The sequence below is a fragment of the Tachysurus vachellii genome, chromosome 16 (assembly GCF_030014155.1).
Source record: "Tachysurus vachellii isolate PV-2020 chromosome 16, HZAU_Pvac_v1, whole genome shotgun sequence".
Lineage (NCBI taxonomy): Eukaryota > Metazoa > Chordata > Actinopteri > Siluriformes > Bagridae > Tachysurus > Tachysurus vachellii.
Window position 1 is genome coordinate 821,340 of NC_083475.1, and position 27,754 is coordinate 849,093.

The following is a 27,754-nucleotide window of genomic DNA, read 5'->3' on the forward strand; positions in this document are numbered from 1 at the left end:
TTTTTCGGGAAAGCTTGGTTGGAAAAAACAAACTATGCTGCAATCCAAGCATTTTAAGACATGCGTGCATCCGTGACCCCACTATATCACAGGGGATGACACGCACTGTGCATTTCCTGCGTATATTTACTGCATGCATGGCAGGATTCCTTCTGTGTACTCTCCGATCCCGCCTGGCTGTATTTTCGGCTTCAGCTGGGCCTTGTGGTTCGGGTCCCATGTCTGCCAAGGCGGCTCAGCGGCTTCGATCATGGGGTTTGCAGATTGAGTTAGCGGAAGAGGAGCAAGAGACAGGTATTTCCCTTTCTCTTGCCCTCTCCCCTGACTCTATTTGCTCAGCTTTGGTTTTTGGGAGCTCGTGCTGCGATTTCACCAGACCCGGAAGACAGCATGCTGCTTTCTGTTTTTTCCAGACCTCCATGCCGAGGTGTCGAGGTCTTGGGGAAATCCATTTTCAGCATGTCGTTTTCCCCTGCCATGTCTGACTATTCAGCCATTATAGGTCTTGAAAGTCATGGGTATGGAGCGATGCCTGGGATTGAAGAGATGCTTGCGGGCTATCTCTCACCTACTTTGCTTGCATGGAAGAAACCTGCCCTTCCAACCAATCCTTGTAGGACTACTTCAGCCCTTGTGGGTAAGGCCTACTGTACATGGCAGCAGGCCAAGCAGGTGTGGCCCTGCACACCATGGCAGTTTTTCGGGTTTACCAGGCTGACCTGCTGACAGAACTAGTCGGTGGCTAGGGGTTGGGACCTCAGGGGGTAGCTGAGCTCTGCTGAGCCACCAACCTTGCTCTCTGTGCCACTAAGCAGATGGCCCGCTCCAAAGACTGTTCAATGGCTGCGCTGGTTGCCACAGAGAGGCACCTGCAGCTCAATTTGACTGGACTTAGAGATAAGAATAAGTATTTTCTCTTGGATGCCCCAATTTCACCTCAGAGCTTGTTTGGCAACGCAGTGAGTACTGTTGTTGACAGGCACCAGGAGGTGAAATGCCAGTCAGCGGCATTCAGGGAGTTTCTCACTCGGGCCTGGGCCATCTTCCAGCCACACCCAACCCCTCCTAGCTCACTCAGGGCAGTAAAAAGGGTTAGTGTGGTGGCCCTTGCCCCCCGTCTAAGACTAAGGAGGCCGGTCAGCGTGCCTGGGACCAGACCCGTCAGGTGAGAGGGGACCTTAGGTTCATCATCTCGGCCAGGTGAGCTACAAAGGAGTCCCGATGCCCGAGGGCTGGGGTTCCTAGGAGCATCCTATTCAGGAAGGCTCCCCCTACTGTCTGCCCCACTGCCTCCGATGTTTTGGGGAGCAGTAGGGTCTGTGCCTGCTCCTCTTCCTTGCATGCATCTCCCTGGGTTAGCATCTACCAGTGCACTGTTTCAGAGGTCTGTGCGAGGTTGACACCACTATCAGACAACCAGGCAGCGTGGAAACTTCTGACAGGGGTGGCTCAGTGGGTAATGGAGACTGTGGAAAAAGGATACAGGATACAGTTCTCCCCCGTCCTCCATGTTTTCAGGGTGTGTTGCCCGCGATCATTAGCAGGCACCAGGCGGTGTTCCTCCAAGGGGAACTTCTCTCGCTCCTGAGGAAAGGTGCCGTAGAACATGTTCCCCTCCCAGAGCAGGTCTCCACCTTTTACATTTACATTACATTTATAGCATTTACAGCATACAGATGCCAAACTGCATTTCGTTGCTGTGTACCTGTACAATGCAATGGCAATAAAGTTGTATCTATCTATTTGGCAGACGCCCTTATCCAGAGTGACATACATGTGTTTAAATCTCTATCATTGGATACATTAATGCTGGTTCAGTAGGTTACATACTTAAAATACCATTAAAACATTGTTCAAAGTAAAATTTTTTTTTTTTATTTTTAAATAAATGCAAAAGATAGGGAAAGAAGTGCTAGTTGAAGTGTTTCCTGAATAAGTAGGTCTTCAACCACTTTTACAGCCGATATTTTGTTGTTCCCAAGAAGGACTGGGGGCTGCGTCCGATTTTGGACCTGCAGGCTCTGAACTTTACTCTGAAGACTTACAAGTTCAAGATGCTCACGCTCAAGGTTATTGTGTCCCAGATCAGGTCCAAAGACTGGTTTGTGACTATCAAAGACGCTTATTTTCACATAGGCATTCTGCCAGTGCACAGGAAGTTTCCCAGGTTCACATTTGGGGGAGAATTGTACCAGTATAGAACATATAACATAGAACGGGGGGCATAGAAGCCTTTACGTTGCGTCTCCAGGCCATCCGTGTAATGAATTACCTGGACGACTGGCTCATTCTGGACCAGTCGAAGGCTATGGCGGCCAGTCATCGAGATGCTGTGCTTGCCCATATGAGGTCTCTAGGCCTCAGGTTGAACCCAGAAAAGTGTGTGCTTTCTCCTTCACAGAGAACCACCTTTCTGGGGTAGTTTCGGACTCCACCATCTTGTCAGCAGTGAAAGCTATTCGGCTAGGCCGAGGCCTCTCTGTCGCCGAGGCACAGAGGATGCTCAGCCTCATGTCGGCAGCAGCCAAAGTTATCCCTTTGCGTCTGCTTCACATGAGGCCATTCCAGCTCTGGCCCAGGGGTGTGGGCTTTCATCCTCGAGACATCCCCTCAGGGTTATAATGGTTACGCGCTGTGGGCCACAAACAAAGACCCAAAAAGCAGGGCTCTTTCGATGGATGCCTCGCTTTCGGGCTGGGGAAGCCTTGGATGGCCACCCTGCCCAGGCTCTGTGGGAGGGCCACTAATGTTCATGGCACATAAATTGCCTGGAGATGAGGTCTGTGTTTCTAGCATTAAAACACTATCTTCCACACCTCAGGGGCTGCCATGTAGGGACAGACAGCACTGCAGTGGTGTCCTATATCAATCATCAGGACGGTCTGCATTCACGCCCCCTGTTCAGGTTGGCACAGCAGATTCTGCTCTGGGCAGAGACCAGGTTCCTGTCACTTTGCTTTTCATTCCAGGGCATGTAAATCAGGAGGCAGACTTCCAGTCAAGGCAAGTGCTGAGGCCCAGAGAGTGGCGTCTCCACCCCATGTGGTGGAGCGAATTTGGCAGATTTTTGGCCGGGCGGAAATGGATCTGTTTGCCTCCAAGGAGTAAACCCTTTGTCCGCTGTGGTTTTTCCACTCTCATCTGGGCCCTTTGGGACTGAATGCCTTTGTATGGACGTGGCCAAGGCTCCGTCTGTATGCCTTTCCGCCGGTGGCTCTGCTCCCACAAGTCCTAGCCAGAGTGTGCTAAGACTGAGTCAACCTTCTCCTAGTTGCCCCTCATTGGCCATCTTGAATTTGGTTCACGGACCTAGTCTCCCTACTGAATGGCACTCCATGGGAGATTCTCGTGAGGAAGGATATCCTCTCTCAGGCACAGGGGGCAATCCTACACCCCCACCCCGAGATGTGGAAGCTTTGGGTCTGGACCCTGAGGGGGACCAGTTCCTAGAGGCAGGCCTCTCATCTGAGGTGAAAGAGACTCTACTGAATGCTAGGGCTCCCTCCACTAGGAAGCTGTATGCGATAAACACTTTCAGGATCCAGTTTACTGCCCGGTCAGTACCGTGCTGGAGTTCCTGCAGTCTCGTTTTTTTTGGGGGGCCTGTCCCTGTCTACTTTAAAGGTGTACGTGGCTGCCATCACTTCGAACAACAAACCTGTCCTTGGGGCCTAGTTGGATAAGCACCATCTGGTCTCTCGCTTTCTGTATGGTGTCAGGCGGCTGAGGCCTTCCTGTAGACCGTGCCTTACTCTTTCTCGATCACCCCTACCTGCCTAGAATTTGCCCCTGGCATGTCCAAGGCTATTCTGCACCCCATGGCAGGATGCATCCCTAAGGTGCCCAGGATGGCGGGTTGTCCAGTTATCCTGCAGGCCTACTGTCCTCCACCCCATGAGTCAGTGAAACAGAAGAGGTGCCTTGAGGACTTATGTCCACCGCTCTAGCTTGTGACATAACTCCTCTGCCCTTTTTGTCTGTTTTAGGGGCCGGAATAGGGGTAATCCGGTTTCCAAACATCGCCTGGCACACTGGGTAGTGGAGGCCATTACTCAGGCCTATGAGGTGCGCAGTCTTGCTTCGCCTCCCTCCTCCAGGGCCCAGTCTACTAGGGGTATTGCCTTGTCCAGGGGTGTCCCCCTTGAAGATATTTCTGCTACGGCAGGTTGGTCCTCTCCGCACACCTTTATCAGGTTCTATAACCTAGACTTGGACCCCATTCCAGGGTCCCAGGTCCTGCAGGGCCATTGATGATCTGTTCCCAGACTGCTCGTGCTCTCTCATGGCCTATGATACAGTCATCAACCGGTGCGTGGCAGCGTGGATATTGGCATTCCCATAGCATCAGCCCTGATGCAGCGTCAAGTTCCCTCGAAAGGGAACTACACCAGGTTACATATGTATCCCGGTTTCCTGAGAAGGGAATGAGACACTGCATCGCTGACCATGCCCTGGGCATCCTCTTGCACTTCCTTCAGACAAATGGAAGCTGGAGTAATGTGACATAGATGCCCTTACTGTATATGGACTTACTGGCACGTAATCACTTTGTCATGTGTCCTTCCCGAGCCATTAAATTGGCATGTGCACACAGAGCTTCAGACACAACTTCCTTACAGAAGCATTCCCATAGTGTCAGCCCTGACACAGAATCTCGTTCCCTTCTCAGGGAACCGGGTTACATACGTAACCTGGTGTAGTTTTTACTACTCTGTCTCCTGCCTTCTGTTTTGGATTGTTTGCTCTATGTTAAGTCCTGAAAGTATTTCTAATGCAATGGCAAGTCTTTTTTCACACCAAAAAGAAACATATCAAGATGACTCCATGCTTATGACCCTGCTTACTGGAAGGGCCCCTATTGGGCTGCCACAATTTGGGACTCTGAGCCGCAGGTATGCACTTCCACTCAGCAGTTCTCTCAGCTCTTAAGATATGTCTTTGGGTATCTGGTGAGGGGCAAAGATGTGTCATCACAACTGAGCACTAAAATTTTGCACCCTTGCAGCCAAGAGGTACCTCAGTGAAAGCTCTTTTATGCAAGGCCCTCAACCCCGCACCTCCAGACTGCTGGGACCAGGACTGTGACCTCGTCCAGTATATCAACCTGGCAATAAGGATGGACATCATGCTCCAAATTTAGTCTTCTCTCCTATTCACATCTGCACTTCCTTAGCCTGTAGAAAGAGAACCAAGATCAACTGTACCTAAACCCACGAAACCCAGAGGAACCCTGGTAACTTCAGAGGAGCAACTGAGGCACAGAAAACAGCAGCTCTGTACTACTGTACTGGACACTGCTGTGCTATCTGTCTGGAAAATCCAACCAGTCAAACACCTAAGGTGAGCCTCACTCCTAGGATTTTTAGTTTACAAATCATAGTCCAGATAACTAATGCTAGTCAGGAGCATTTTGTCCCAGCTCTGATAGACTCTGTTTTGACTCTTAACCTGATCCACAGCAAGTTGGATGAAGACCACCAACTTCCCATTATACTATGTAAAGCACCCATATAGATTACTGCTGTGGACAACCAACCTATAGGGTAGGGCTACCTGACACATAAAACCATTCCCATTACATTTCAGATTGGACCTTTTAACCTAGATGAGTTTCTACCTTATCTCTACCCCCAATAACCAAATTATCCTAGGATTCCTCTGGCTCCACACCCATGATCCTTGTATCTCAAGGCGGAGCAAGGAACTCATTCACTGGTCCTCAAGTTGCATTACCCACTGCCTGCAAAAGACTGTCGAAATCCACTGTCATACCACATGCATCAAGAGTCTCAAACTTATCCAGCCCACCCAGTTACCAACGTAATACCATGAGCTTCGAGAGGTTTTAAGCAAAGTAAAGGCATACACTTTACCACCACACAAATCATGGGACTGCACTGTCCACTGAAAAAATACATGGTCCTAGCCACATTGGTAGAGAACTATCCAGTGTGCACATGAGACTAGCCATTCATATCAGCAGATGCTACTGAGAATGTCAGAAGTTGCTCGATATGCAACCAGTCTAGAACTCCCAGACAACTTCCCACAGGTGTTCTACAACCACTCTCCATACCCTGCCATTAGTTCTCCAAGGCATTTAAACTAATACCGCTGAAGACTCTCCCCACCACCATGCAAATGGCACAAGCTTTGTTTGACCATGTCTTTCAGACTATCGGCCTACCAAGTATATAGTTTCAGACGGGGCCACAATTCATGTCTAGGGTATTTTTATAGGAGTTTTGCCAGAGCCAGGGAGTCAACATCAGCTTAACCTCTGGTTACCATCCACAAACAAATGGGCAGGTTGAACGCATAAATCAGGAGATCAGCCGCTACTTGCGGGTCCACTTTTCTCAGGACCAGCTGAGATGGAGTGAGTTTTTAACCTGGATAGAATATGCTCAAAGTTTCCTTACCGGATCGTTAACTGGTATGAACCCTTACCATTGCATGCTCAGGTAACACCTGCTCCTATTTCCCTGGTCAGGCAAGCCATCTGAGATCTCGGCAGTTGACAATTGTTACAAGCGTAGTAAAGTGATAAGGGAAATGGCACGTGAGACAACAAAGGGCCATCCAGCACCAAGAGCACCAGTCCATCTGCCAATGACACCCAAGCCCTCCTTGTCAACCAGGACAACTACTCTGGCTTGGCAGGACCTGTTTCTTCCTGTTCCTGTAGACCTATTGCATTTTGCTATCAGTTGCTACCATGTTTACCCAATGGGTTTTGCTGTTATATTGTCCTGTTTTTGCTGTTTCCATTCTTGTTAATTTTGTCTCCTGTGTGGATTAATTCCTGAACTCTTCCCTAGGATTCCTTTAGAGTTCTGTTCCTTCTCCTAGGATAAGACTATTATTAAACTCCCTTTTTATCTGATGTTTGTCCTGCGCTTGGGTTCCTCTCTGTCACCTCCACACCAATCCCTGACAGGTTCAGGTAGTCACATATTACTTTGGCAGACATCTGATTATATGAATCCAATGTATCTGCTTCCGGAAAAGCAGTGGTCATATCTGTGTCAGTCCTGACTAAACTAACTACATATTTGCCCAAATCTCTTTGCCTGGGAATTTTAAAAGGTAGCTTTACATGCTGGAAAAATATATAGACAAACAAGCCTCAGTAATGTCAGTGGCCAGTTGAATGCTAGATGGATATACTGAAGTAGATATACTGAAAGTCTAGGGGCCTGTTTCAGAAAGGAGGTTCAACCAACTCTGAGTTTAAACTGTGTTCGGTTACAGAACAGCTGAAATTAGTTAGTTTTATCAACTGTAAATGACTGATTCTGAGTTAAGCGCGTGCACCACAACTATAAAAAGCCATTATCAATGGAGCACAGATATAATGAGTCACCATGGCAACAGCATCAGACAAAAAAAGTCTGCAAGCATATGGAGAATTTTAACATGTATTTAAAAAAAAAAACTTTATAAAAAATAAAACCCTATATACATTTAAAAGGTATATTTTTAATGTGCCCTTCTCCCTCTAGTTACACACTTTGTTCAATTCAAGGATAATTCATGCAATTGTATATTGCTTATTTGAAAGCATTAGCAGTGCAGTTTCTTGTCTCTCCTTATTGTTCAAGTGGTTGAGGTTGATTTGGTATTTAGAAAGTAATTAAAATAGACCAAATTAGTAAATAGACCAATACTTTCTAGAGATAGTAATTATTACATTAATTTAATTAGACTTGTTGAAGATGTAATTTGTAGTTAGTAATTTAGAACCATTTAAGAGTAAATTCCCAAATGTTATAATATCAGAGGTGAAACCGGAAGAACAGTATTTTATTTTATCAGGAAACAACACAAAACTTCTCAGAAAGCACTTAAGAGCGAGGCGCTTTTTCCTGACCTCTCTGCAAGCAGTAGCCCTACTAATATGTTCTGCATCCCCGATGTTATACACAAAACTACCATTTGCAAATAAACGTAAGGCAACACGAAGCATCTGCTCGGATGTAAGAGCATGGCCGTGATGGTTGATATTTCTGATGTAAGGATGGATGAGATTATGAATTTATCTTATTGACTGTAAAGATACAGATAAAGATCCCGATGTAATTGTAACTCCCTACGAATTAATAGATACTCTCTGTGTAACTGAAATGTGTGCAATGAATGAGGTGTTTAAACATCGCTTCCTCTTTAAAAAAGGGGAGGAGACCAACAGAATCTCTGGGTTTACCGAAGAAAACCTGCTCCCGACCATGTTAGGTTCACAGAGTAAGTTACTATGGTAACTGACTCTGAGTACAAGTTACCGCTCTTTCAGAAACGGGCTTAACTTAGCCTGCTTTCTCGGGTTTAACATACCTCCCTTTCTGAAACGGAAAACCCAGAGTTTCTCTCATTTCAGGGTTAACATACTCAGAGTTTTCACTTAACCTCCTTTCTGAAACAGGCCCCAGGGGAACTACAATCAGGTTGCAATTTGTGACAAGACATGTACAAGGTTTGTGTTTTGTTCTTTGCAATATACCCACGACTGCCACCACTGACCAATAGAATTAAAGTGTCTGGAGTGTGTGTATGGATTGTGGGTGTGTGTAAGTGGAATTGTTAAACTAGAGGGCAGGGTCTTTTTATTTATATATTTATTTATTTATTTATTTATTTATTTTTCCTTCCATTTGGAGAAATATTGTTTGTTTTCTTGCATAACATTCAAGGTGTTTTAAGGTAGTGATATATTTGTACTTTTGAGAGATTTCAATCACTAATTCCAGCTTGACAGTGGAAAATGTAATAATGTTGAATAAAGTTGAACTTCCACTGGCACAATGACTAAATGATTTGGTGTAGTTCGCACGTTCATTTTGTTAGATAAACTTAGTGCATCTAATATGATCTCTTTCAATAATTAATTTTAGGCTAATTAAAATATATATACATTAGCCTGATAATATCCCCTTTATGTATCTGTCAAACCTGGGCATTTGACGCTCTCTGTCCCACAAAATGGCTCTGCTGTCTTACTCCAGAACAGCACTGATATGGTTAGTACAATAAGAAGAGACAAAGGAAGGGGGAAAAAATAAGTTAATAGAGAATGAATAGAAGTTAAGCAAAAAGACTTACACTATGTGGGTACAACACGGTTCTCCCTCTAAATCTCCTGTAGGAGGGATATCAGTGTTCACAGACTCGTTCTCGCTTGCTGGAATACTCACTGTAGATATGTATAGATTAAATTATATAGATGCAATGTATATATATGTGTGTGTGTGTGTGTGTGTGTGTGTGAGAGAGAGAGAGAGAGAGAGAGAGAGAGAGAGATTATTCACATATTATCAAATATCACACAAGAAGTATTCCAGAGAGGGAATGACAGACAGGTAAATCAACAATGGATGTTTTCCTTTTCTTTTAAGAACCTCAATGAAAGTTCCCACTACACAAACATTTAGACCCTCTAGTGGCAGTAGCCAGAACTGCTAAAAGGAATGCATTTTTATTACTCTACTACAACATATGTCAAGAACAGAATCAATTTATCTCATACATATCACAGATATTCACCACATTAACCAAAACCTGACATTTTAATTTTTAATTTCAAATGTAATAGACTCCACAATTACAATTCCATTACTTTACAATTGCATTCCAATTACTGTATAAATCCAGTATAATTTCAAATATTTACAAATTAGAACATTCTGTGAAGTATTTTCATTAAAATCATTTAGTAGTAAATTAGGTTATAATACCATATCAATGGATTTAGCACAAATATCTCCTGCAAATTTTACCAAGCTCAGATTCAGTTTCTTAATACATTATGTTTCAACAGGGAAAGCAACAAAGCAAGACAGTCTCTGCTGTAAATGCCTGTCTATGAGCACGAGCTGAAGGTTCCCATTTGTGTTAACAACCAAGCCAGTATTAACTCCACTACACCAATTAACTAAGATCTGGAAATGGCTTAATGTGTCTAAACTCATTCCCTCCTGCATATTAGTACATACATAAAATCTTTGACATAGATCTAACTAATTCTCTACTCACAGTTTCTGGGTTTAGCATCATCCAGTCCCTCATCATTCTCTGGGTCAATGTCCTCAGCCTGAGTGATCCAATCCAGGTAGCCCTTCAGATCCTCTTCTAGCTGTTGCTTTTCTCGTAACTTCTGGAAATCTCCACGTGCCTTCGCTTTTTCACGTTCCTTAGAAAACTCTCTGGGTAAAAATAAGTAAAAAACAAACAAATAAATGGAGAAGGAAAAGAACAAACAATACCTAAATGTGATACACAAACACAACACAAATTAGAATAAAAAAAATTAAAAGCAATGAATTAGTAATAATGAAAATGAATGGACATTAATTTAATAACTTTATAATAATTCTTGTTTCATGGTTATTTTAAAATTCATGTTTATTATTTTAAAAGAATCAAGCATCTATACCCTAACAAATTTTTTAGTGCTCTTAAAATTCTGATTTAATAATTCAGTTTTCAGTTTAAAACCCTATATTTAGTTTATTTATATAAATTTAACATGTCAATTTCAGGCTACAAAAGTGACAAATACCTGCAAAAATACCTTTTTGGGCTCACACACCTACATCAAGTCAATCATGGATTTGAGACAGGTTAAAAAATTGTTAACTATTGTTTGTTTTTTTATAGGAGTCAGTAGAGAGTATTAAAAAGAGCCAATTATTACGTGTCACACCTAATACCTATTTGTAGACTTAATACTCTCTCTCTCTCTCTCTCTCTCTCTCTCTCTCTCTCTCTCTCGCATTTACAGCATGATTGGGATAACCATATCTGTCTATTGCAATAACAATATTGTGCAAAAATACTTTCATCTGTCAGCACTAATGTAATAAACTGTTTTGCTTGTGGTAGACTGAGTGACACCAGAAGATTTGTCCTGCAGAAAAAAGGGGATGCTGTAGGTGAGAAGGAATAACCACTATTGATGCAGGGACATTATTTCAGCATCTTCCTTTCTGTTACTATCTTTTTGTGCCTACTAATTGGTTGATTCAATACAAAAAGTTCCATGTTTTATGTTGTTTAACACATAGTTGTAAATACCATGAAATAAAATTTGAAATCCTGAACTCTCATCTCATATCTATTTTTATCTCAAATGCAAATGTCTTTGATGCATGCATATGAATTGACCTTGCTGTTCCAGTACTTTCTGAGGGGATTGTAAGGATCTGTCATTCTATTATCATTTATTATTTAACAAGGCTAAATTAAGGAAATACATGCTATTGATTTGATTCACAATGTGACTTATAAACAATAGTACAGGTAAAAGCAAAAATAATTAAAGATTCTGTTTCATTTCATTTCGGTTATTAACAAAACCAAAGATTTTTTCATAAAAAACTAATAAATGTTAAGCAGAGGTCAGAGAACAAATTCCGCACAAAATTTGATTGAAAAACAAAGTCTCTGGCCTGGGTAAATCGATTGATTGAAGCACCCCAATTACATGGACATACAGGCAAAAACACTATAAATGGATAAATGTGGCATATATATATATATATATATATATATATGGCAAAGTCTGCTTGCATTGAAGATCCACCAGGCCGAAATTAGATGCATCATTGTGGAGCAATTGATGCAATAATACACAGGAGAAGAGACTCCTATACTCAACCAATACACCCAGGAGCATTCAATCATCACAAGCCCACCTCAAGAGCAGCCAGTCAGGTTTAGTAGCCTAGAACTAAAAAGGAGACTGAGTGCCAGCAACAAGTGACCAGAGATTTTGGGTGTCCCAACTACTGCGAGTTAAAGCTGAGGTTGCTAATGTGACAGTACAGTGAGGCAAATCAAGAACACAGGACTGAGCTTGAGAACACAATCAGAAAGAAACTGCTCTCGCTTCATTGATGTCAACCAGCTCCATGATGTCCGGGACAGATACAAAAGTACATTTGGTTGCAGACTCATCCAACCAAGGTGCTCCACAGAGCAACACAGGAAATCCTTCCTACCTGTGATCATTGGACTTGTAAGGAGCCGACTGAATCCAAAGGATTAGAATCCATATGCAGTGTTTATTCAAAGCACAAGCATACAAATCCAAACCGCAAAGGCAGAAGAGTAGGCAGAGGTCAGAAAATACAGAAAGGCAAAGAACGTAGCAAACAGATCCATCCATCCATCCATACATCCAAAAAACACAAAATCCATAGGGCACAAAACAGGAGAACAGAAAAGTAGGTTATGCACAGAATGTAAACACATTAAACAGTAGACTGGCTTGGTAAGGCAGAGAACAATACTTTGAAATTAGCTTAGCATAAGCTAGGCTTAAATAACTAAAAAAAGGTTTCTGTGGTAGTCACTGATAAGGGAAGGGTCAATGATGTCCCTGGAATTGACCCACGGCCTTTACTCTGGGCCATAGCCCTCCCAGTCAAACAGGTATTGTAGGTGGCCCTTCCTTCTCCTGAAATCCAGGATCTCCTTGAACAATTAGGCAGTGGGACCCTTCGATATCTAGCAGGAGAGGGAGTGTGGTACTTGAGGTGCCTCCAACAGGCTTCCCGTGGGCAGGCTTCAACAGTGACACATGGAAGGAAGGTGATATTTGGTAGCTGGGGGAGTTCTAGGTGGTAGGTCACTGGGTTCAGTTGTCTCAGGATCTTGAATGGGCCTATGTACCGGGGACTAAATTTCCTGCAGGGCAGTCGGAGGTTGAGGTTCCTAATTGACAGCCACACCATCTGACCAGGCTGATAGCGGGTGTGAGCGTTGCTGCTGATAAGCCTGCAGTAATCCACTGTGGGAACATTGGAGAGTTTAAACCCAAGGACAGATTGGAATGGGGTGAGCCCTGTGGAGAAGTGTATCAGGGAGTTTTGCGCATATTCGTCCATAGGAAAATCTCACACCACTGGTACTGCTCACATAGGACCATAGGTGCCATCTGATTTCCTGGTGCGCTTGGCCATTAGACTGGGGATGATATCCCGAGGTGAGACTGACATTAATGTTCAAATGATTGCATAAGGCCCTCCACACTCATTAAGTGAACTGAATGACTCTGTTGGAACCTATGTCCTCTGGTAGGCCATATACCCTGAATACATGGTTGAACAGCACTGTAGCAGTTTCCACAGCTGTGGGTATGCACTTGAGGGGGACCAGCCTGCATGCCTTGGAAAAGCGGTCCACGATCACTGGTATAGTCATGTAACCATGGGAGGTGGGGAGGTCAGTTACGAAGTCAATGGATAAGTTGGACCACAAGTGCTGAGGCATAGACAGGGCTTAGAGTAACTTGGCAGGGAGATAACATGAAGTTCATAATTGTGCACTTGGCAGGACATGACAAAGTAAACATCTATGGCTAGTGTGGGCAACCAGAAGGTGTTTTGTACCATTGTGCTTGTTCACTAGATTCAAGGGTGGCCGAACGGGAAGTGTTATGGACCCACTGGATGGTTCTAAGAAGTGCTTGGGAAACAAACTACTTAGGGGGGACACAGGTGGTACCGGATCTGCTTGTTGGGCCCTCTGAATTTCCTCCATTAGGTCCCAATGAGTAAGGGCATTTATCAGAAATAGAGGCAGTATGGGTTCAGAACCAGGGGGGTTGTTGATAAGGTTGTGTTACCTGGATAGGGCTTCATCTTTGCTATTCTTGGAGCTAGGCTGGAACGTGACTGTGAATTAATCCTGGAAAAAATAGTGCTGATCTGGCCTGATGGGGATTAACTCTCTTGGCACCTTTGATGGATTCCAGGTTCTTGTGATCAGTAATCACCTGGAAGGGACAGCATGCTCCCTCAAGCAAGTGCCTCCACTCCTCCAGGGCCACTTTGATGGAATAGAAGTTCCTTGTTATCCACATCATAAATGGCCTCTTCTGGTGTTAGCTTCCTAGAAAAATAGGCACATTAGTATAAATATATTGGCTGGCAATCCTGGTGTTGAGATAAGACCACCCCAATACCGCAATTGGAGGCATTCACCTCTACTATAAAGGGGACGTCCATGTGCCTGAGGACTGGGTCTGCGATGAAACTTTTCTTAAGCCTCTCAAAGGCTGCCAGGGCATTGTCATTCCACTAAATCTTCCTAGGCTTTTTTTTGTAGTAAGGAGGTAAAGGGGTGGCTACTATACTGTCTTCCTGTATGAAATGATGGTAAAAATTGGTAAACCCTCAAGAGATGTTGCAGTTCCTTGACTGTAGTGGGCATGGGCCACTTTACTTTGGTCTGGTCGATCTCAAGCCCATGAGAGCTAATGATTTATTCCAGGAATGTAGTCATGGTGCGATGAAGTTCACACCTTTCTGCCTTGACATATAGCCAGAACTGCAGGAGACAAAGTAAAATGGTGCGAACATGAGATGTGCTGTTTTGTGAGTAGATGAGGATGTCATCTATGTAGACAACGACATATTGATTTAACAGGTCTCTAAGCATTAGTCAGACCATAAGGCATAATCTGATATTCATAGTAATAATGCTGTTTTACAATCTTTACCTTCTCTGATCCTTATCGGGTTGTAGGCACTTTGTAAGTCCAATTTCATGAACAGATGAGTCTCACAATGACTAGAGGACAGAGGTGCTTTATGGTGATAGCATTGAGGCCTCGATACAAAAAAAAAGCCAGATGAAGGTGGGAAGGACTATTCAATGTAGAATTCTTCTGTGAAACAACATATCTCACTGTGCAACAATACACCTTTAAAGGTTTCCCCAAGAGCCCCTTCCTTGCTCTAAATGGGTAAGTGACTAGGACCCCCATTACCCCTATTGTAAAAGGGAGAGTAGGGGAGAAATAGCTGGGGTATTTCAGTGCATTGATATCTCCACCAAAACCTTCCAGGTTGATATTAAAAGCTCACTATGGCATACATTCACTAAGTATTCTTCAATATTGCTTCCTGACACCTACAAAGCTGCTCTAGAGAAGCTTCTATATTTACATCTGTTCAAAGCTGGCCCACAGCCTCGTTTCATATGTTCTGTGTGGAATTAAAATAATAAAATAATAATCTTTTTGGAGTTTCTTGCTCTCACAGCATATAATGTAAACTACAGTGTTCCTTTTCATTAATAAATTTGTGCTATAATTATTATTTGTTGTATTTCTTACTTTTTCTTGCATTTTCCATTTTCTTACAGAATTTTATTCTCTGTACGTTATGTTGAGTGCACAATGTTTAGTCATTTTTTCTCTGTCATTAGTAGTAGCTTTATATGTTATATGAATATGCTCTCTGAAACATCCAGACACTAGAAAGGGTTTGCGAGAGTGAGACAAGAAGTGACTAATATAAGGGCATTAGGCAAACATAGATTTTCAAAGATATGCAAGAAATACAATATTCTCCTTCATCAGTCAGAGGTTACTAAAAGTAATATTGTAGAGGTGTGTAAATTAGTGAAGGCAGTGTCTGATTCTATAATACCTACAATGGTGTGAAAAAGTGTTGCCCCCCTTCCTTTTTTTTCAGTTTAATGTTTCAGATCATCAAACAAACTTAAATATTAGTCAAAGATAACACAAGTAAACATAGCACAGTTTTTAGATGAAGGTTTTTATTATTAAGAGAAAACAAAATCCAAATCCACATGTCCCTGTGTGCCCCACCCCTACCCCGTTTAAACATAACTTATCTATGGTTTATCACACCTGAGTTTAATTTCTCTAGCCACACCTAGGCCTGATTACTGCCACACATGTTCACAATCAAGAAATCACTTAAATAAGACCTGACTGACTAAGTGAAGTAGACCAAAAGATTCTCAAAAGCTACACATCATGCTGAGATCCAAAGAAATTCGGGAACAAATGAGAAAGAAAGTAATTGAGATATATCAGTCTGGAAAAGGTGAAAACATGGAACAGTGGTGAAACTTCCCAGGAGTCGCTGGCCAACCAAAATTACCCCAAGAGTGCAGCGATGACGATCTAAGATGTCACAAAACACCCCACACAACAATAATCTGTGGACTGACGAGACAATAGTTTTTTGGAAGGCGTGTGTCCCATTACATTTGGCATAAAAGTATCACTGCATACCAACAGTAAAACATGGTGGTGGCAGTGTGATGGTCTGGGGCTGTTGTACTGCTTCAGGACCTTGAAGACTTGCTGTGATAAATGGAACCATGAATTCTGCTGTCTACCAAAAAATCCTGAAGTACAAAGTGCAGCCATCTGTTTGTGACCTCAAGCTGAAGCGAACTTGGGTTCTGCAGCAGGACAATGATCCAAAACACACCAGCAAGTCCACCTCTGAATGGCTGATGAAAAAAAAATGAAGACTTTGGAGTCCTTCCTGGAGAAGTCCTGACCTGAATCCTATTGAGATGCTGTGACCTTAAAAAGGTGGTTCATGCTCTAAACCCCTCAAATGTGGCTGAATTACACCAATTCTGCAAAGATGAGTGGACCAAAATTCCTCCACAGTGCTGTAGCAGACTCATTTTATATATATAACAGACTCAAGTTATAGCAAACACTTGATTGCAGTTCTTGCTGCTAAGGGTGGCCCAACCAGTTATTAGGTTTAGGGGGCAAGCACTTTTTCACACAGGGCCATGTGGGTTTGGATTTTGTTTTCCTTCATTTAAAAACCTTCACTTAAAAACTGCATGTTGTGTTTACTTGTGTTATCTTTGACTAATATTTAAATTTATTTGATGATCTGAAACATTAAATTCTGACAAACATGCAAAAAATAAATAAATTAATAAATTAATTTAAAAAAAATCAGAAAGGGGGCCTGTATAAAAAAAAGAAGAGCCTTCTTGCCTCAATGACTGTACTCTAATAATCTTACCTCCAATACTAGGGAAACCCTCTAACAAATCTGAAGCCTGTTGAACTCTCTCCTTAAAAAAAACTCAAAAACTCATAACTCATTCAAATAACTCATTTCAAATAAAATGAATACAAAACATAATGCCAGGAATGATTAATAGAGAACAGTACTATACTAGTTATTACACGTAATGCCCTGCTAGCATGAAGTTACACTACCCATCAGCCCCTGTGTCACATGAGCTTCTGATGTAGGAACAGCTTGAAAAGAGGTAATGGATCAATGTCTTGTTGGAATGACTTGGCTTGAGGCAATGTGCCCTCTACTCAAATTTTTAAAGACTGTGACCATCTCCCACCCTGAGACTGTATTTCATTTTTGAATGGCTGAGGACATCTACAACCCTTCCATGTCACTCCTTCTTCTTGCTCCTCTGAGTATGTAACAATTATGTCAAGTATGTCTCCTTGCTCCATTGAGGAGATCACCATTTCATGTTTCTTTGTTTTCTGCTCTCAAATTCTGCTTTAGATGTTGTGCTACACTTTAGCTATGTTGAGGAAAGTTCAATTAATGTTAAAAATAAACCAGACAAATGCAATAAATGCATTAACCCTAAAGGCTGTGGCTGTGTAAAGATTTTACAGCCTTTTGGGAAGAGATAAGAATGATGCAATTAGATTAGTTTTGTCAGTTAGCAGATAATTAACATAATTATAATTATAATAATTATAACATAATTGCAGTATTTGACAGCTTTATTTTAAAAGCTTTCAATTTGTTTCAAAACGTAAGGCAAATACAAAAAAAGGCAATGGTCTGATGAGGTACAAACAGCATAAATAGGGCAAGAATCAGTACTGAGAAACCCAGAACTAGAATCGAAAAAACAAAAGATGTGTATGTGCTATGTAATGACTGTTACAAAGCACAGATCATATACTTTGCAATGAATAGAGTGACTGGGAGTTCTTAAATGCTGTAGTGTTGTGGTTGAGTCCAGTGGTCTGTGAGTTAAAAGGTGCATTATGGGTGGTGAATCTTTGTTGGCTGTGCAGTTTTATGTGTAGTTAAATTGGATGCCAGTTTCGGCAGTGACATAAGGAAGGCCACAAGGTAAAGCTTGGGTTTCTCCCCAAACCACTGTGAAATGATGACTTCTACCTCTGTCTCAGCTGTATCCACCTCCAATCTAAAGGCATGGGGAGATTAGTATGCTTAAGGATGCTCAAGAATCTCTATGTTGCAATCTCTGGTGGTGGTGCGATGGGAGTCAAAAGGCTTTGACTTTGCAGTACACTTCTTTGAACTCATGTTATTCATTCTGAATCACTATGTGATACTGGGTTTCAGGACTTTCTATGGTCAGCAAGGTGATACAGATATATAGGACTTGAAGACACTTAAGATGACAATGAGATAACCAGTGTGTGACTTTTCTATTCCTCCAGGAAGTCTGACAACTGTGGGTTTGGGTATCTTAGTCATGACAGTGATACAGAAAGCTATTTGCTTCTGTTGTATGGCACTGACATTGAGGGTTAACAGACTGATCCTCCATCCAGTGCATTAGGTGGTGATGAAATGAATGAAGGTGTAGTTGGTGTAGAGTTTCTTTGGTAAGATTGTGGTATATGAAGTATTCAGTAGTCCTCTTTTTTTGTGATCCTGACAAGCTAACTCCATGAATATCTCCATGAATATGCATTTAGCCTGTTATGCTACAAGGCTTTTTTTTATGTCACCTGAGCAGAAGCCAGAACACTGGTACATTAAACTTTATCATCCTGCTGGCTCACAAGCTCACTCCAAATTAGGTGCATCATCCATTGATGCAATGCACTTATACAGCTTTGTTTAGAAAGCATTCAATCAGATCCAAAATATGTAGCAAGCACAAGGTGAAAAAAGGTACAGTATGTGTGACTATTATGGGTATGTTTTTGGGTAATTAGTTTTGTAGTTTTGGCATTAACATGTCTAAAACAACTGCACCTGCAACTATTTTCATATCTATAAAAAACATAATTATAGTAAGAATGAACAAATACTGATGGACCTCAGACACAAAATCAGACTATCCATGTGCAGTGTACTGGGAACCAACAGGTGCTCCAGATGCAGTTGCATCCAGCCATGCCCCCAGCTGCAGTGCCTCCATCTGAAGTTGTTCCAGCCAGCCTTGATCATATTTTCACAAATATATCCTCCATGGATGATCTAGATCCCTTTGTGTAGCACTTCAATCATGCTGCTATTGCACAGAGATGGCCAAAGAAAGAATGGGCCATATGCCTCTTCTTGCTGTCAGAGGAAGAAGAAGAAGAAGTGGTGAAGAAGTGAAGAAGGTGGTTCACCAATTCTTTAGGCTCCTGATACTCTTGGAGGTCAGCTGCCTTTTTGTCTTTGACAGAATCTTGGAGACTTCTGTGTGTTTTGAATTCTGTGAAGAGTGGGACACAGAGGGATTTCTATACTTGGTTGTGCTACCACAGCTAATCACACAGATCCTAGCAGGAACAGTGGAATGGGTCTTGTGCTACGAACCAGTGCCTTGGATGAAGCCATCTTGCAAGTGGAGAATCATCTGGGGCGCTCTGTGATGACAGATGACACTCCTTTTTCTCTCTTACTACCTCTCCTCCTCCCCTCTTTTTCTTCCTTCTCTCCCCTCACGTTGCAGTGTTTGCCCAATGTTTTTCCCTTGCCTTCTTCGTTTTTCATGTTTATTTGCTGAGTTGAATTTAAATAAATAAATATATCCACTTGCCTTTAGCTTGTCCTTATAAATGTGTGAAGTATTTGAATCCAATTTCCTTCTTTTTGACATTTGGAGAAACCCAGATTTTATAATGCTATAAGTTTATTTTTAGAAGCTTATTTTCAGTTACTTTTATAATATAAAAATATTGAAATGTGAATGTCAGTGCTGTCATAAAAGGATAACAGATAAAAGATTCTCATGATTGTGGTATTGTTTAGCTGAATTCTTAAATGAAGGAGTCCTAGCTCCAATGTATTAATTATCTCTGTACAATCCTTTGTACAAACAGTGTATTGGCAAAATATTTTAGCATTCTTTTTTCAGTTTGGCATCTTTTTGTATATTATTTAATTCTGCATTATTTAGGATTCCAGTCAAGAAATCCAGTCTTTAATTTGTCTATCTTCAACCTGTCTGCATGATCATCTGTCTCTTACCCGCTCAGGACCCCCAGAACCAAGTTAAGAACAAAAAATGAGCCAATGATGATAAGAGTAACAAAATAAAGCCATGGCCAGGAGTTCCCTACAGCATCATTCACCTGGGAATAAGGACAAAAAGGAGAGATGGAGAAATGGAAAGAGAGAGGGATGATTAGCATATGACTGCTTAATAACAAAATAATGGGCCTTTCTTTAATAAATAAAACAGCTGTCTTTCTCTTGCACTCTGTTCTTTCTCCTTGTGAGATGAAAGATGCTCTATTAGTCAAAGAGATGTTCTACTCTGATGCTAGACAACAGAGTCCATAACGCACATTCATACACATATAGCACATGCACATGCATGTTGCTTACCCACTCAACACCCCAAGAACCAGATTTAGAACGAAAAAGGATCCAAAGATGACGAGACTGACAAAATAGACCCAGGGAAGCTCATAGCCCATAGCATCCTGCATCTAAAGGGAGAGGGAAGGAAGCACAGTTAGGAAAATAAAAAGTGTGAGAAAGAGAGAGCAGAGGGTGAAAAGAATTTAAGGCAAATAAATGGATGCTAGAAAGTTGCTGTAACTTCTTAAGGGGCACTTACGCCCCTCAAGTAGTTACAGCATTCAGTAGTTACTGTATTCAGAGCATTGTATGTCAAAAGTTATGTCAATTGATATATATGGGAAAGGTTATTTGGGGTGATTATTATTCTGGGTGGCCCATTCTGAGTATATTGATATGACTGTGTCCTAACTAATGCACACCTATTGGATTTTATGCTAACATAAATAACTAACTAACTAACTAACTAACTAAATAAATAAATAAACCTTTCACAAGGGGTACTTCATTCTTTTGTGTATCTACACTATATGGCCACATATTTATGGACACCTAACCATTTACTTTAGGTGTCCACAACCTTTTAACCATATAATGTATTTTAAGTAAATTGTGTATATGCATTTTAAACCATGATTCACATACAGTATACTTTGGCTGAAAAGAAAATAGATTTAGATATAAAATAGATTTACATATTTAGATTTAATACAATTGCGTAAATATTACATTTGCAGTATGTTAGAAATGGACTAAAATCAATATATATTTTTATTTACATTTACATTTACAGCATTTAGCAGACCCCCTTATCCACATCAAAATATCCACACACAACAAACAGGGGAGAAAGTGCTAGTTCAAGTATTTCACCAAGAAGAAGGTCTTTGGTGCCAGAACAGAAAAGAGTCTTGTTCTATACTTACATCTTACATTGAGAGATGGTGGAACCAGTCGAGCAGTGCTGGTAGCTCTGAGGGTGTCGAGCTGTAGTGTGAGGAGTGATGAGGGGTTTGAGGTAAGAGGAAGCTGCTAGATTTTTGGCTTTGTTAGAACCTGCAGGTTGAAAACAAGTCGTGCAGCTGAATTTTGGATTATTGCAAAGGACAAATGAGTTGTAGCTGCAGTGAGTTGCAGTAGTCCAGTATTGAAATGACAAGAGACTGAACAAGTATCTGAGCAGCATGTATGGACAAAAATGTCCGAATCATTCTCATGTTTTAAATAAGGAGGATGAGGACACATGACATCTTGGCTGATCTAGAAGCTCATTGTTCTGTGAGAGATAGACAGACAGATGATTATAGACAATGCAAGATTTTTTGAAAGAAAAAAAAGAAGTGAGACTGATCTGTAGTTACTGATGTCTGATGGATCCAGCCCATGTTTCTTCAGGATGGGAATAACCCTTGCTCAGTTGAAGGTAGTTGGTGCATGACAAGATAGGCATGCATTGATGATCATGGTGATGAAGGGCACAAGGTCTTGTAAAATGGTCTGGAGCATAGTGGAAGGAGTGGATTCAATAAGCAGGTGGTAGGATTGCAAGACTGGATGAGTTGTAAAATCTCTTCCGCTGCTTCGGTTGAGAAATTTAATGCAGAAGTAGGAGAATCCTGACTGTGAAATGTAGGTGCAGTCGGGACAGAAGTAAAGGTCCTGCAGATTTACTCAATCTTCTTGTGGTAAAAATAAGCAAAGTCTTCTGCACAGTGGATAAAGCAGGTGGAGCCGGGGTGTTGAGTAGAGAAGAGATGTTGTTGGGTTTATGAGGGTCTTGTGCAGAAGCTTCAAGATTTTCCTTGTAGAAGGAAGTCTTGACCGAAGTCACGTCTGAAGAGAACTTTGCCAGAAGTGGACAGTAAGAGTCGAGATCTGCACCAAGTTGTGATTTCATCACTTACTCTCAGATGATCTTAGCTCTCTTCAATTGCTGCACACTAATTGCCAAAATGCATAACAAAAAGTTTTCCAGTGCTATTTGCTTTTTCTACTGAGCCTGCCAATTAAGCTGAATTCTGCTAAGTGAAAATAATGGACCTGGGTCAGGCTTTTCTCAGATCACCTCTCGTACTCCATGGTGGGTTAGGTTCTTCCCCTTCACTGTTACCTGTTTGGAGTATTCAATATCATCCACCATCTAAATTGCCAGCACTGCTACTATGCATGAGTGGTTTTACTGGTAATTATCTGGGCCATGTTCAAACAGCCAAAGTCTGAGTGAATTGAATGCTGAAGGCAGGCACCACCTATATGCTCACTGCTTCAGTATGGACCATCTTAATGAGTGTGTGGCTCAGACATTTTATAATTAATTATAAATTAATAGAGAACTCATAGCTCAACCTACCAAAGCTCCTTGGCCTGCATTCTAGCTAAGAATAATGCGAGTAAATTTGGGTTGCTTGACATGCAAATTCAAATTTATTTGTATAGCGCTTTTAACAATTGGTATTGTCTCAAATCAGCTTTACAAAACATAAAAGGTTAATATAAAGATTAATGTAATACAAAAATTCAAGATTAATATGAGATATATTTAAATGTTTTTGTATTCATCCCCAATGAGTAAGTCTGAGGTGACTCAGGTGACGGTGGTAAGGAAAATGATGCTTGAATTGAAAATGATGCTACTAATCTCATAAGATAAAGGATTACATGCATGCTGCCCAAGCATTATATGTAGACAGACTGAACATGTGCTAATGAGAATGTGTCCTATTGTATGGTATGTAGCTTGCATTGGCAACACATTGGCCTTTTACTGCTAGCACTGGAGGACTTACTTAAAACTGTCACATTAATGTCACAATAACCCAGTTTATTGTTCATTCACCACATAGGTTCTGTCTGACCACCACAAGACATCTCAGGCAGTTGAATGCCCACTGTCAGTTTTCTGAATCTGCCCCAAGAATACTTCCACAACCACCAGCACCACCAAAAAAGGGCCTCAAAAACAGCTTTGCAGCATTTACATTGGATCATTGTGTTCTTATTGACTATTATGCAGGAGTACACAAACTCCAGGTCTGTTACAAGCCTGTAATCAGGGCCTTATCAATATCAAATCCTAAACAATTTGCAACTCTGAATTTGTTCTTGCCTGAATAAAGATGCAATCAAATAGTATTTTCAGGATTCAAAACAAAGGATTATGAAGTATAATATACAAAGGGTAATATGTAGTTCCTTGCTACAAAGAAGGATAGCAGTTTCTGTTCAAACAATGCTGAACTTCCTAAGTTTATAGGTTTCCTTCTGTAAGGTTATCAGATGTAATAAATAGTGTGCAACCACAGGACCAGGACCACATCACTGCATATGGTGTGTTAGGGTTAGGGTTATGTTTATGGCTCAGCAAGTGCATGAGTATAAGTGGATGTGGGAACTGAAGAGGATCTTCCACTAAGCCTTATGAAGAGTCTGCACAAAGCAGATGTAGATCCCCTCCATGTCATCTGATATGACCTACCCTCCAGATAAAAAGTAAAGTTGCAATGTTGTGTCATAAATTATAATACTTTTGGAGATAGACAAGAGAGTCTTGCAATTGTATCAAAGGCTGCTGAAAGGATTAGTTGCCATTTAGCCACTCTACATTACTGCCCAGACACAATGAATACAACAGTACTGTTATCACACTGAAGTAACCGTGTTATCGGTGGTTGTCAAATATTTATTTATTTAATAAAATAAATAAAATACACAAATACATAAGTAGGCTATTTTTATTTTTATGTCTCACTTCAATTTGTTTTGTTAGTATCCCTGATGTGGATTATACTTCCCCACATTTTATTGTCTAATGTCATCATTGGCTGAGATACTTGACCTGTTAATACTATTTCTACTATTATTAGTGCCTATAGATATAGTTATAGATAAGGCCAAAGTTTCAGTGGCTGTTGCAATATTTACCAAGGGCCACAGGGAGGGCCAATGTACTTTGTCCGATGAGTTGTCATTTCATTTATTCTTCTGGATTTGCCTTTGGGCCCTTTTTCGAGCTCATTCTGTATTTACCCCGTTTCCTGGATTCTGGCTTATGATTTTGGGTTATGGAATTTTATGGACTTTACATAATAATAATTGTACATTAGAGTTAGATTCAAATTTCCATTCATATGGCCATTTTGTAGCCCTTTGAATTTTAATGGTCAGTTGACTGATATATCACACAATATTTTTAAGTGATTTATTTAATGATAATTAAATGGGCATGATTGATGAGGTGATTGAGTTTTGAGGTGGGCAATGACAGCTAAAAATTAACAGCTATTAATTACCAATAAATGCACACATACTTTCCAGTGCACAGCTGGAGCTCTTATTGACAGTGTAGCCATGCATTGTATTTGACATCTTCAAACCTCAAACTTTGAATCTATGGTGTTGAAAAAATTGATAGCTCTATAACAAATCCACAAATATCTAACAAGTAATGGCTCAAGGCTCTAGAATCTTGTCACGAAAATGGTAAAATTAGTATTCTTTCACAAATGAAAGGTTAGAATTTAGCAACATGTTTTGCATATAAATTAATGCTGTGCTTACCATTATATAATGTTATATAACATCACCATAAGATGTTGCACTTGTCATATGCCAGTCATCATAAATGCTCCCAGCAAGAAGAATGGGCTTGTCCATGACCAATGTGGAGACTCTAACTCCAATTTCCACCTACTGCCAGACACAATTACAATTTTCAATTTCACCCAATTTAGGCTTTAAAATCACAGTGGGTGTCAGTAGGGCCATGGAGTCCATATACAATAAACAATCATTGGTTACACACTAATGCAGAAAGCAACAACTTTTTTGAGCTATAATCCAACTCACAATTCTGATGAACATGGACATGACTGGACTCAAAGCAACAGTTGATCCAAATGGTGTCTGGGAGAAAGGTTGGAAATGGTAAGAATTTCACTACTACTTCCTTACTTGACTATTAGATTCACTCCATAGGTCATATAGCAGTGGTTAAAGTGATCAATCTTTTTTAGTTGGAATCCTTTACAAAGAACAAGGTAAATCATTCAAATGTAGTTTTTTTGTAAGGCAGCACCTGAGAGTCTCAACATTGTCTGAGTAGACCAGCATTTGGCAAAATCTGAGAATTGCCAAGAAGATCTCCTGGGCCAGATGTACTGTCTCATTTTCAGCAGGTTTTTGTGTTCTGACCATACATTATCCACCAGTATACACCAGAATGAGGCACCGATCTGCCCCAAGCCTGAACACTATTTCACACTAACTCTGTAAATGACTGTAAGTTGAGAGCCAAAAGTACTACAAGGATCTCAGGGACAGGTTCATGAAATATGGGCAATACTAGCCGAAGGTAGTAAAAACAGAAGCAGTAACAAAATTCTTTCCTAGGTGGAAAGACTGCAGAGCCAAAGCGAAACAGAGAATCTGCAATAATAACAACCAGAATATCACCTACTACTAAAATTAAATATATTAGGTAGAATACAAGAAAAAGTGATGAAAGTTTCACTGCATATTTGTCCTTTTTTCCTTTTGTCTCTTTGACTGGTGCTGAGAAACCAGATGATTTGAGGGTGCTTGTGGGAGAAGTCCATCAGTCTGAGAAACCTAAATTCTGATAACCACTGACTCATGAAGATCTCCTGAAATATTCAAGTGCTGTATATTACTGAACTACATCGCTGTGTCGTACACCACTCTGTTGAGGCTCTATTTTCCCACCTATTCATCCTCTTACTAGAAAACAACCAACACGTCTTTCTATGTTACCCATTTCATGAGTGTTCACAAGGAAATTCCTTAGTCTGTACAACTAATCTCTGACTGTGACACGTGCTCAACCTTGCAAAGCCACGTAACTTGACTAGTTGATATCGCAGAGAAAAACCTCATATATTCCCTTTTTATGGCCCAGATGTCTGACTCCCCAGAGTGAGGTGTTAATCATCTCTTTTACACAGGAGTCAGAATGGTTGGTTTGCTCAAGTGCTAGCAGAAGAATAGGTAACAATAAAACGTATTAACGATGATAAAGAAATATTGCATAATCTGTGGCATGTACTAGCAATAGTATGTCTTCACCAAAGAACTCAGCACTTGGGTATGACACATGCTTGTGCAGTGCTTCATCTGTTGGGACCGCAGGCGATATTGAAATCGAACATGCTGATTCATGGAGAGCTGGTGAGTTTTGCTGGAGACATAACATTATGTCAGAATTGTTTCAGACTTATTTCAGCTATTATTTATCTAGATTAGCTTTTCAGTGGATTAAATGTTTACAAACACTTTCTTGAATTTTAATTGATTATTTTTAATCCTTCAGACCACAGATTCATCCTACCAAATCCCATCCCTGTAAGTTAATTTGTGTTTCCTGAATGAAATTTATTTTTGCAAACAATTTGTACAGCTGTTCATTTTATCTTCAGTGGTATAGAACTTGTTCCTAATTGAGTTGTTTTTCTTTTGTGTTGAGTTGTTAGAATTTCCCCATAGTATCAAGAGCATAAACTGACATGTATCTATCGCGAATAACCTCTTAGGTTCATACTGCAAGTCTTAATGCTCAATTCGGATATTTTGCTCAGATCTGATTTTTTTGTTTGGCTGTTCACATTACCTTTTAAAATGTGGAATATATGAGATACCAGTGTGAACTGTTTGCTGTTTCGATCTGACCCGCATGCGCAAACGAACAATAACAATGACGTCACACGCAGCACGCCGTTGCGCTAAAAAGTTGGCGACGTTATGGAGGAAGTAAGCATTTTCGCTTTTCTTTCAAAATGTTTGTATACTGGCAGCCGTAACATTAATGAGCAGGTGCTGAGGACGAGAAGAATCAAGAGAAAGAGAGCAAAATGAGCTATTTTGGCCTTTTGCGGGGTTATGGCTGCAAAGTCACTACAGAGGTCTGTGTGGATGTGGAGACGAAGCCAGTAGTGGTTCGAATGTGATGTGAATAGCTTCACATTTTGTTTAAATTTTCGGATGTCAAGGGCAACTTTTGATTATCTAAGTTTGTGTGCGTACTCGCCGGCGCATAATTGTGACGAATGTCAAAGTAGATTGACGTAAAAGTCGCATCAAATCCGCCTTGGTTGTTCACACTGTGGCCACATTGGAAAAAAATCAGATTTGGGTCTGATTCAGGACCACATATGGAAGTGGTCTAAATCTGATTTGAAAAAATCAGATCTGGGCAAGATGTGATTGTTCACACTACTCCTGAAGAAGTCTGACCCCCACTTGACCCCAATAAAATCAGATTTGGGCCACTTTTACCTGCACTCTGAACAGGGTCTTATACTGTATGAAGAAAGTCTCTACCCTAACTTCCTTGCTAAAATAAATGTATGGTGGTATGAAGAATGTGGAGTAAAATCTGAATTTAGTCTAGGTGTAAACAAACAGAGCTGCCA

General features: G+C 41.0%; 1 protein-coding gene across 2 annotated transcripts in view; it reads right to left on the minus strand.

Moving 5' to 3' along the window:
* cacna1c (calcium channel, voltage-dependent, L type, alpha 1C subunit) overlaps window positions 1-27,754 on the minus strand; it is a 156,420-nt gene that overhangs the window by 82,903 nt on the left and 45,763 nt on the right. For both annotated transcript variants that reach the window (XM_060889293.1, XM_060889292.1), the window contains exons 8-10: window positions 20,355-20,458; window positions 10,030-10,199; window positions 9,100-9,190 (exon numbers count right to left, since the gene is read on the minus strand). In XM_060889293.1, coding sequence (XP_060745276.1) covers window positions 9,100-9,190; window positions 10,030-10,199; window positions 20,355-20,458 — 365 coding nt within the window. The remainder of the gene's footprint in view (window positions 1-9,099; window positions 9,191-10,029; window positions 10,200-20,354; window positions 20,459-27,754) is intronic.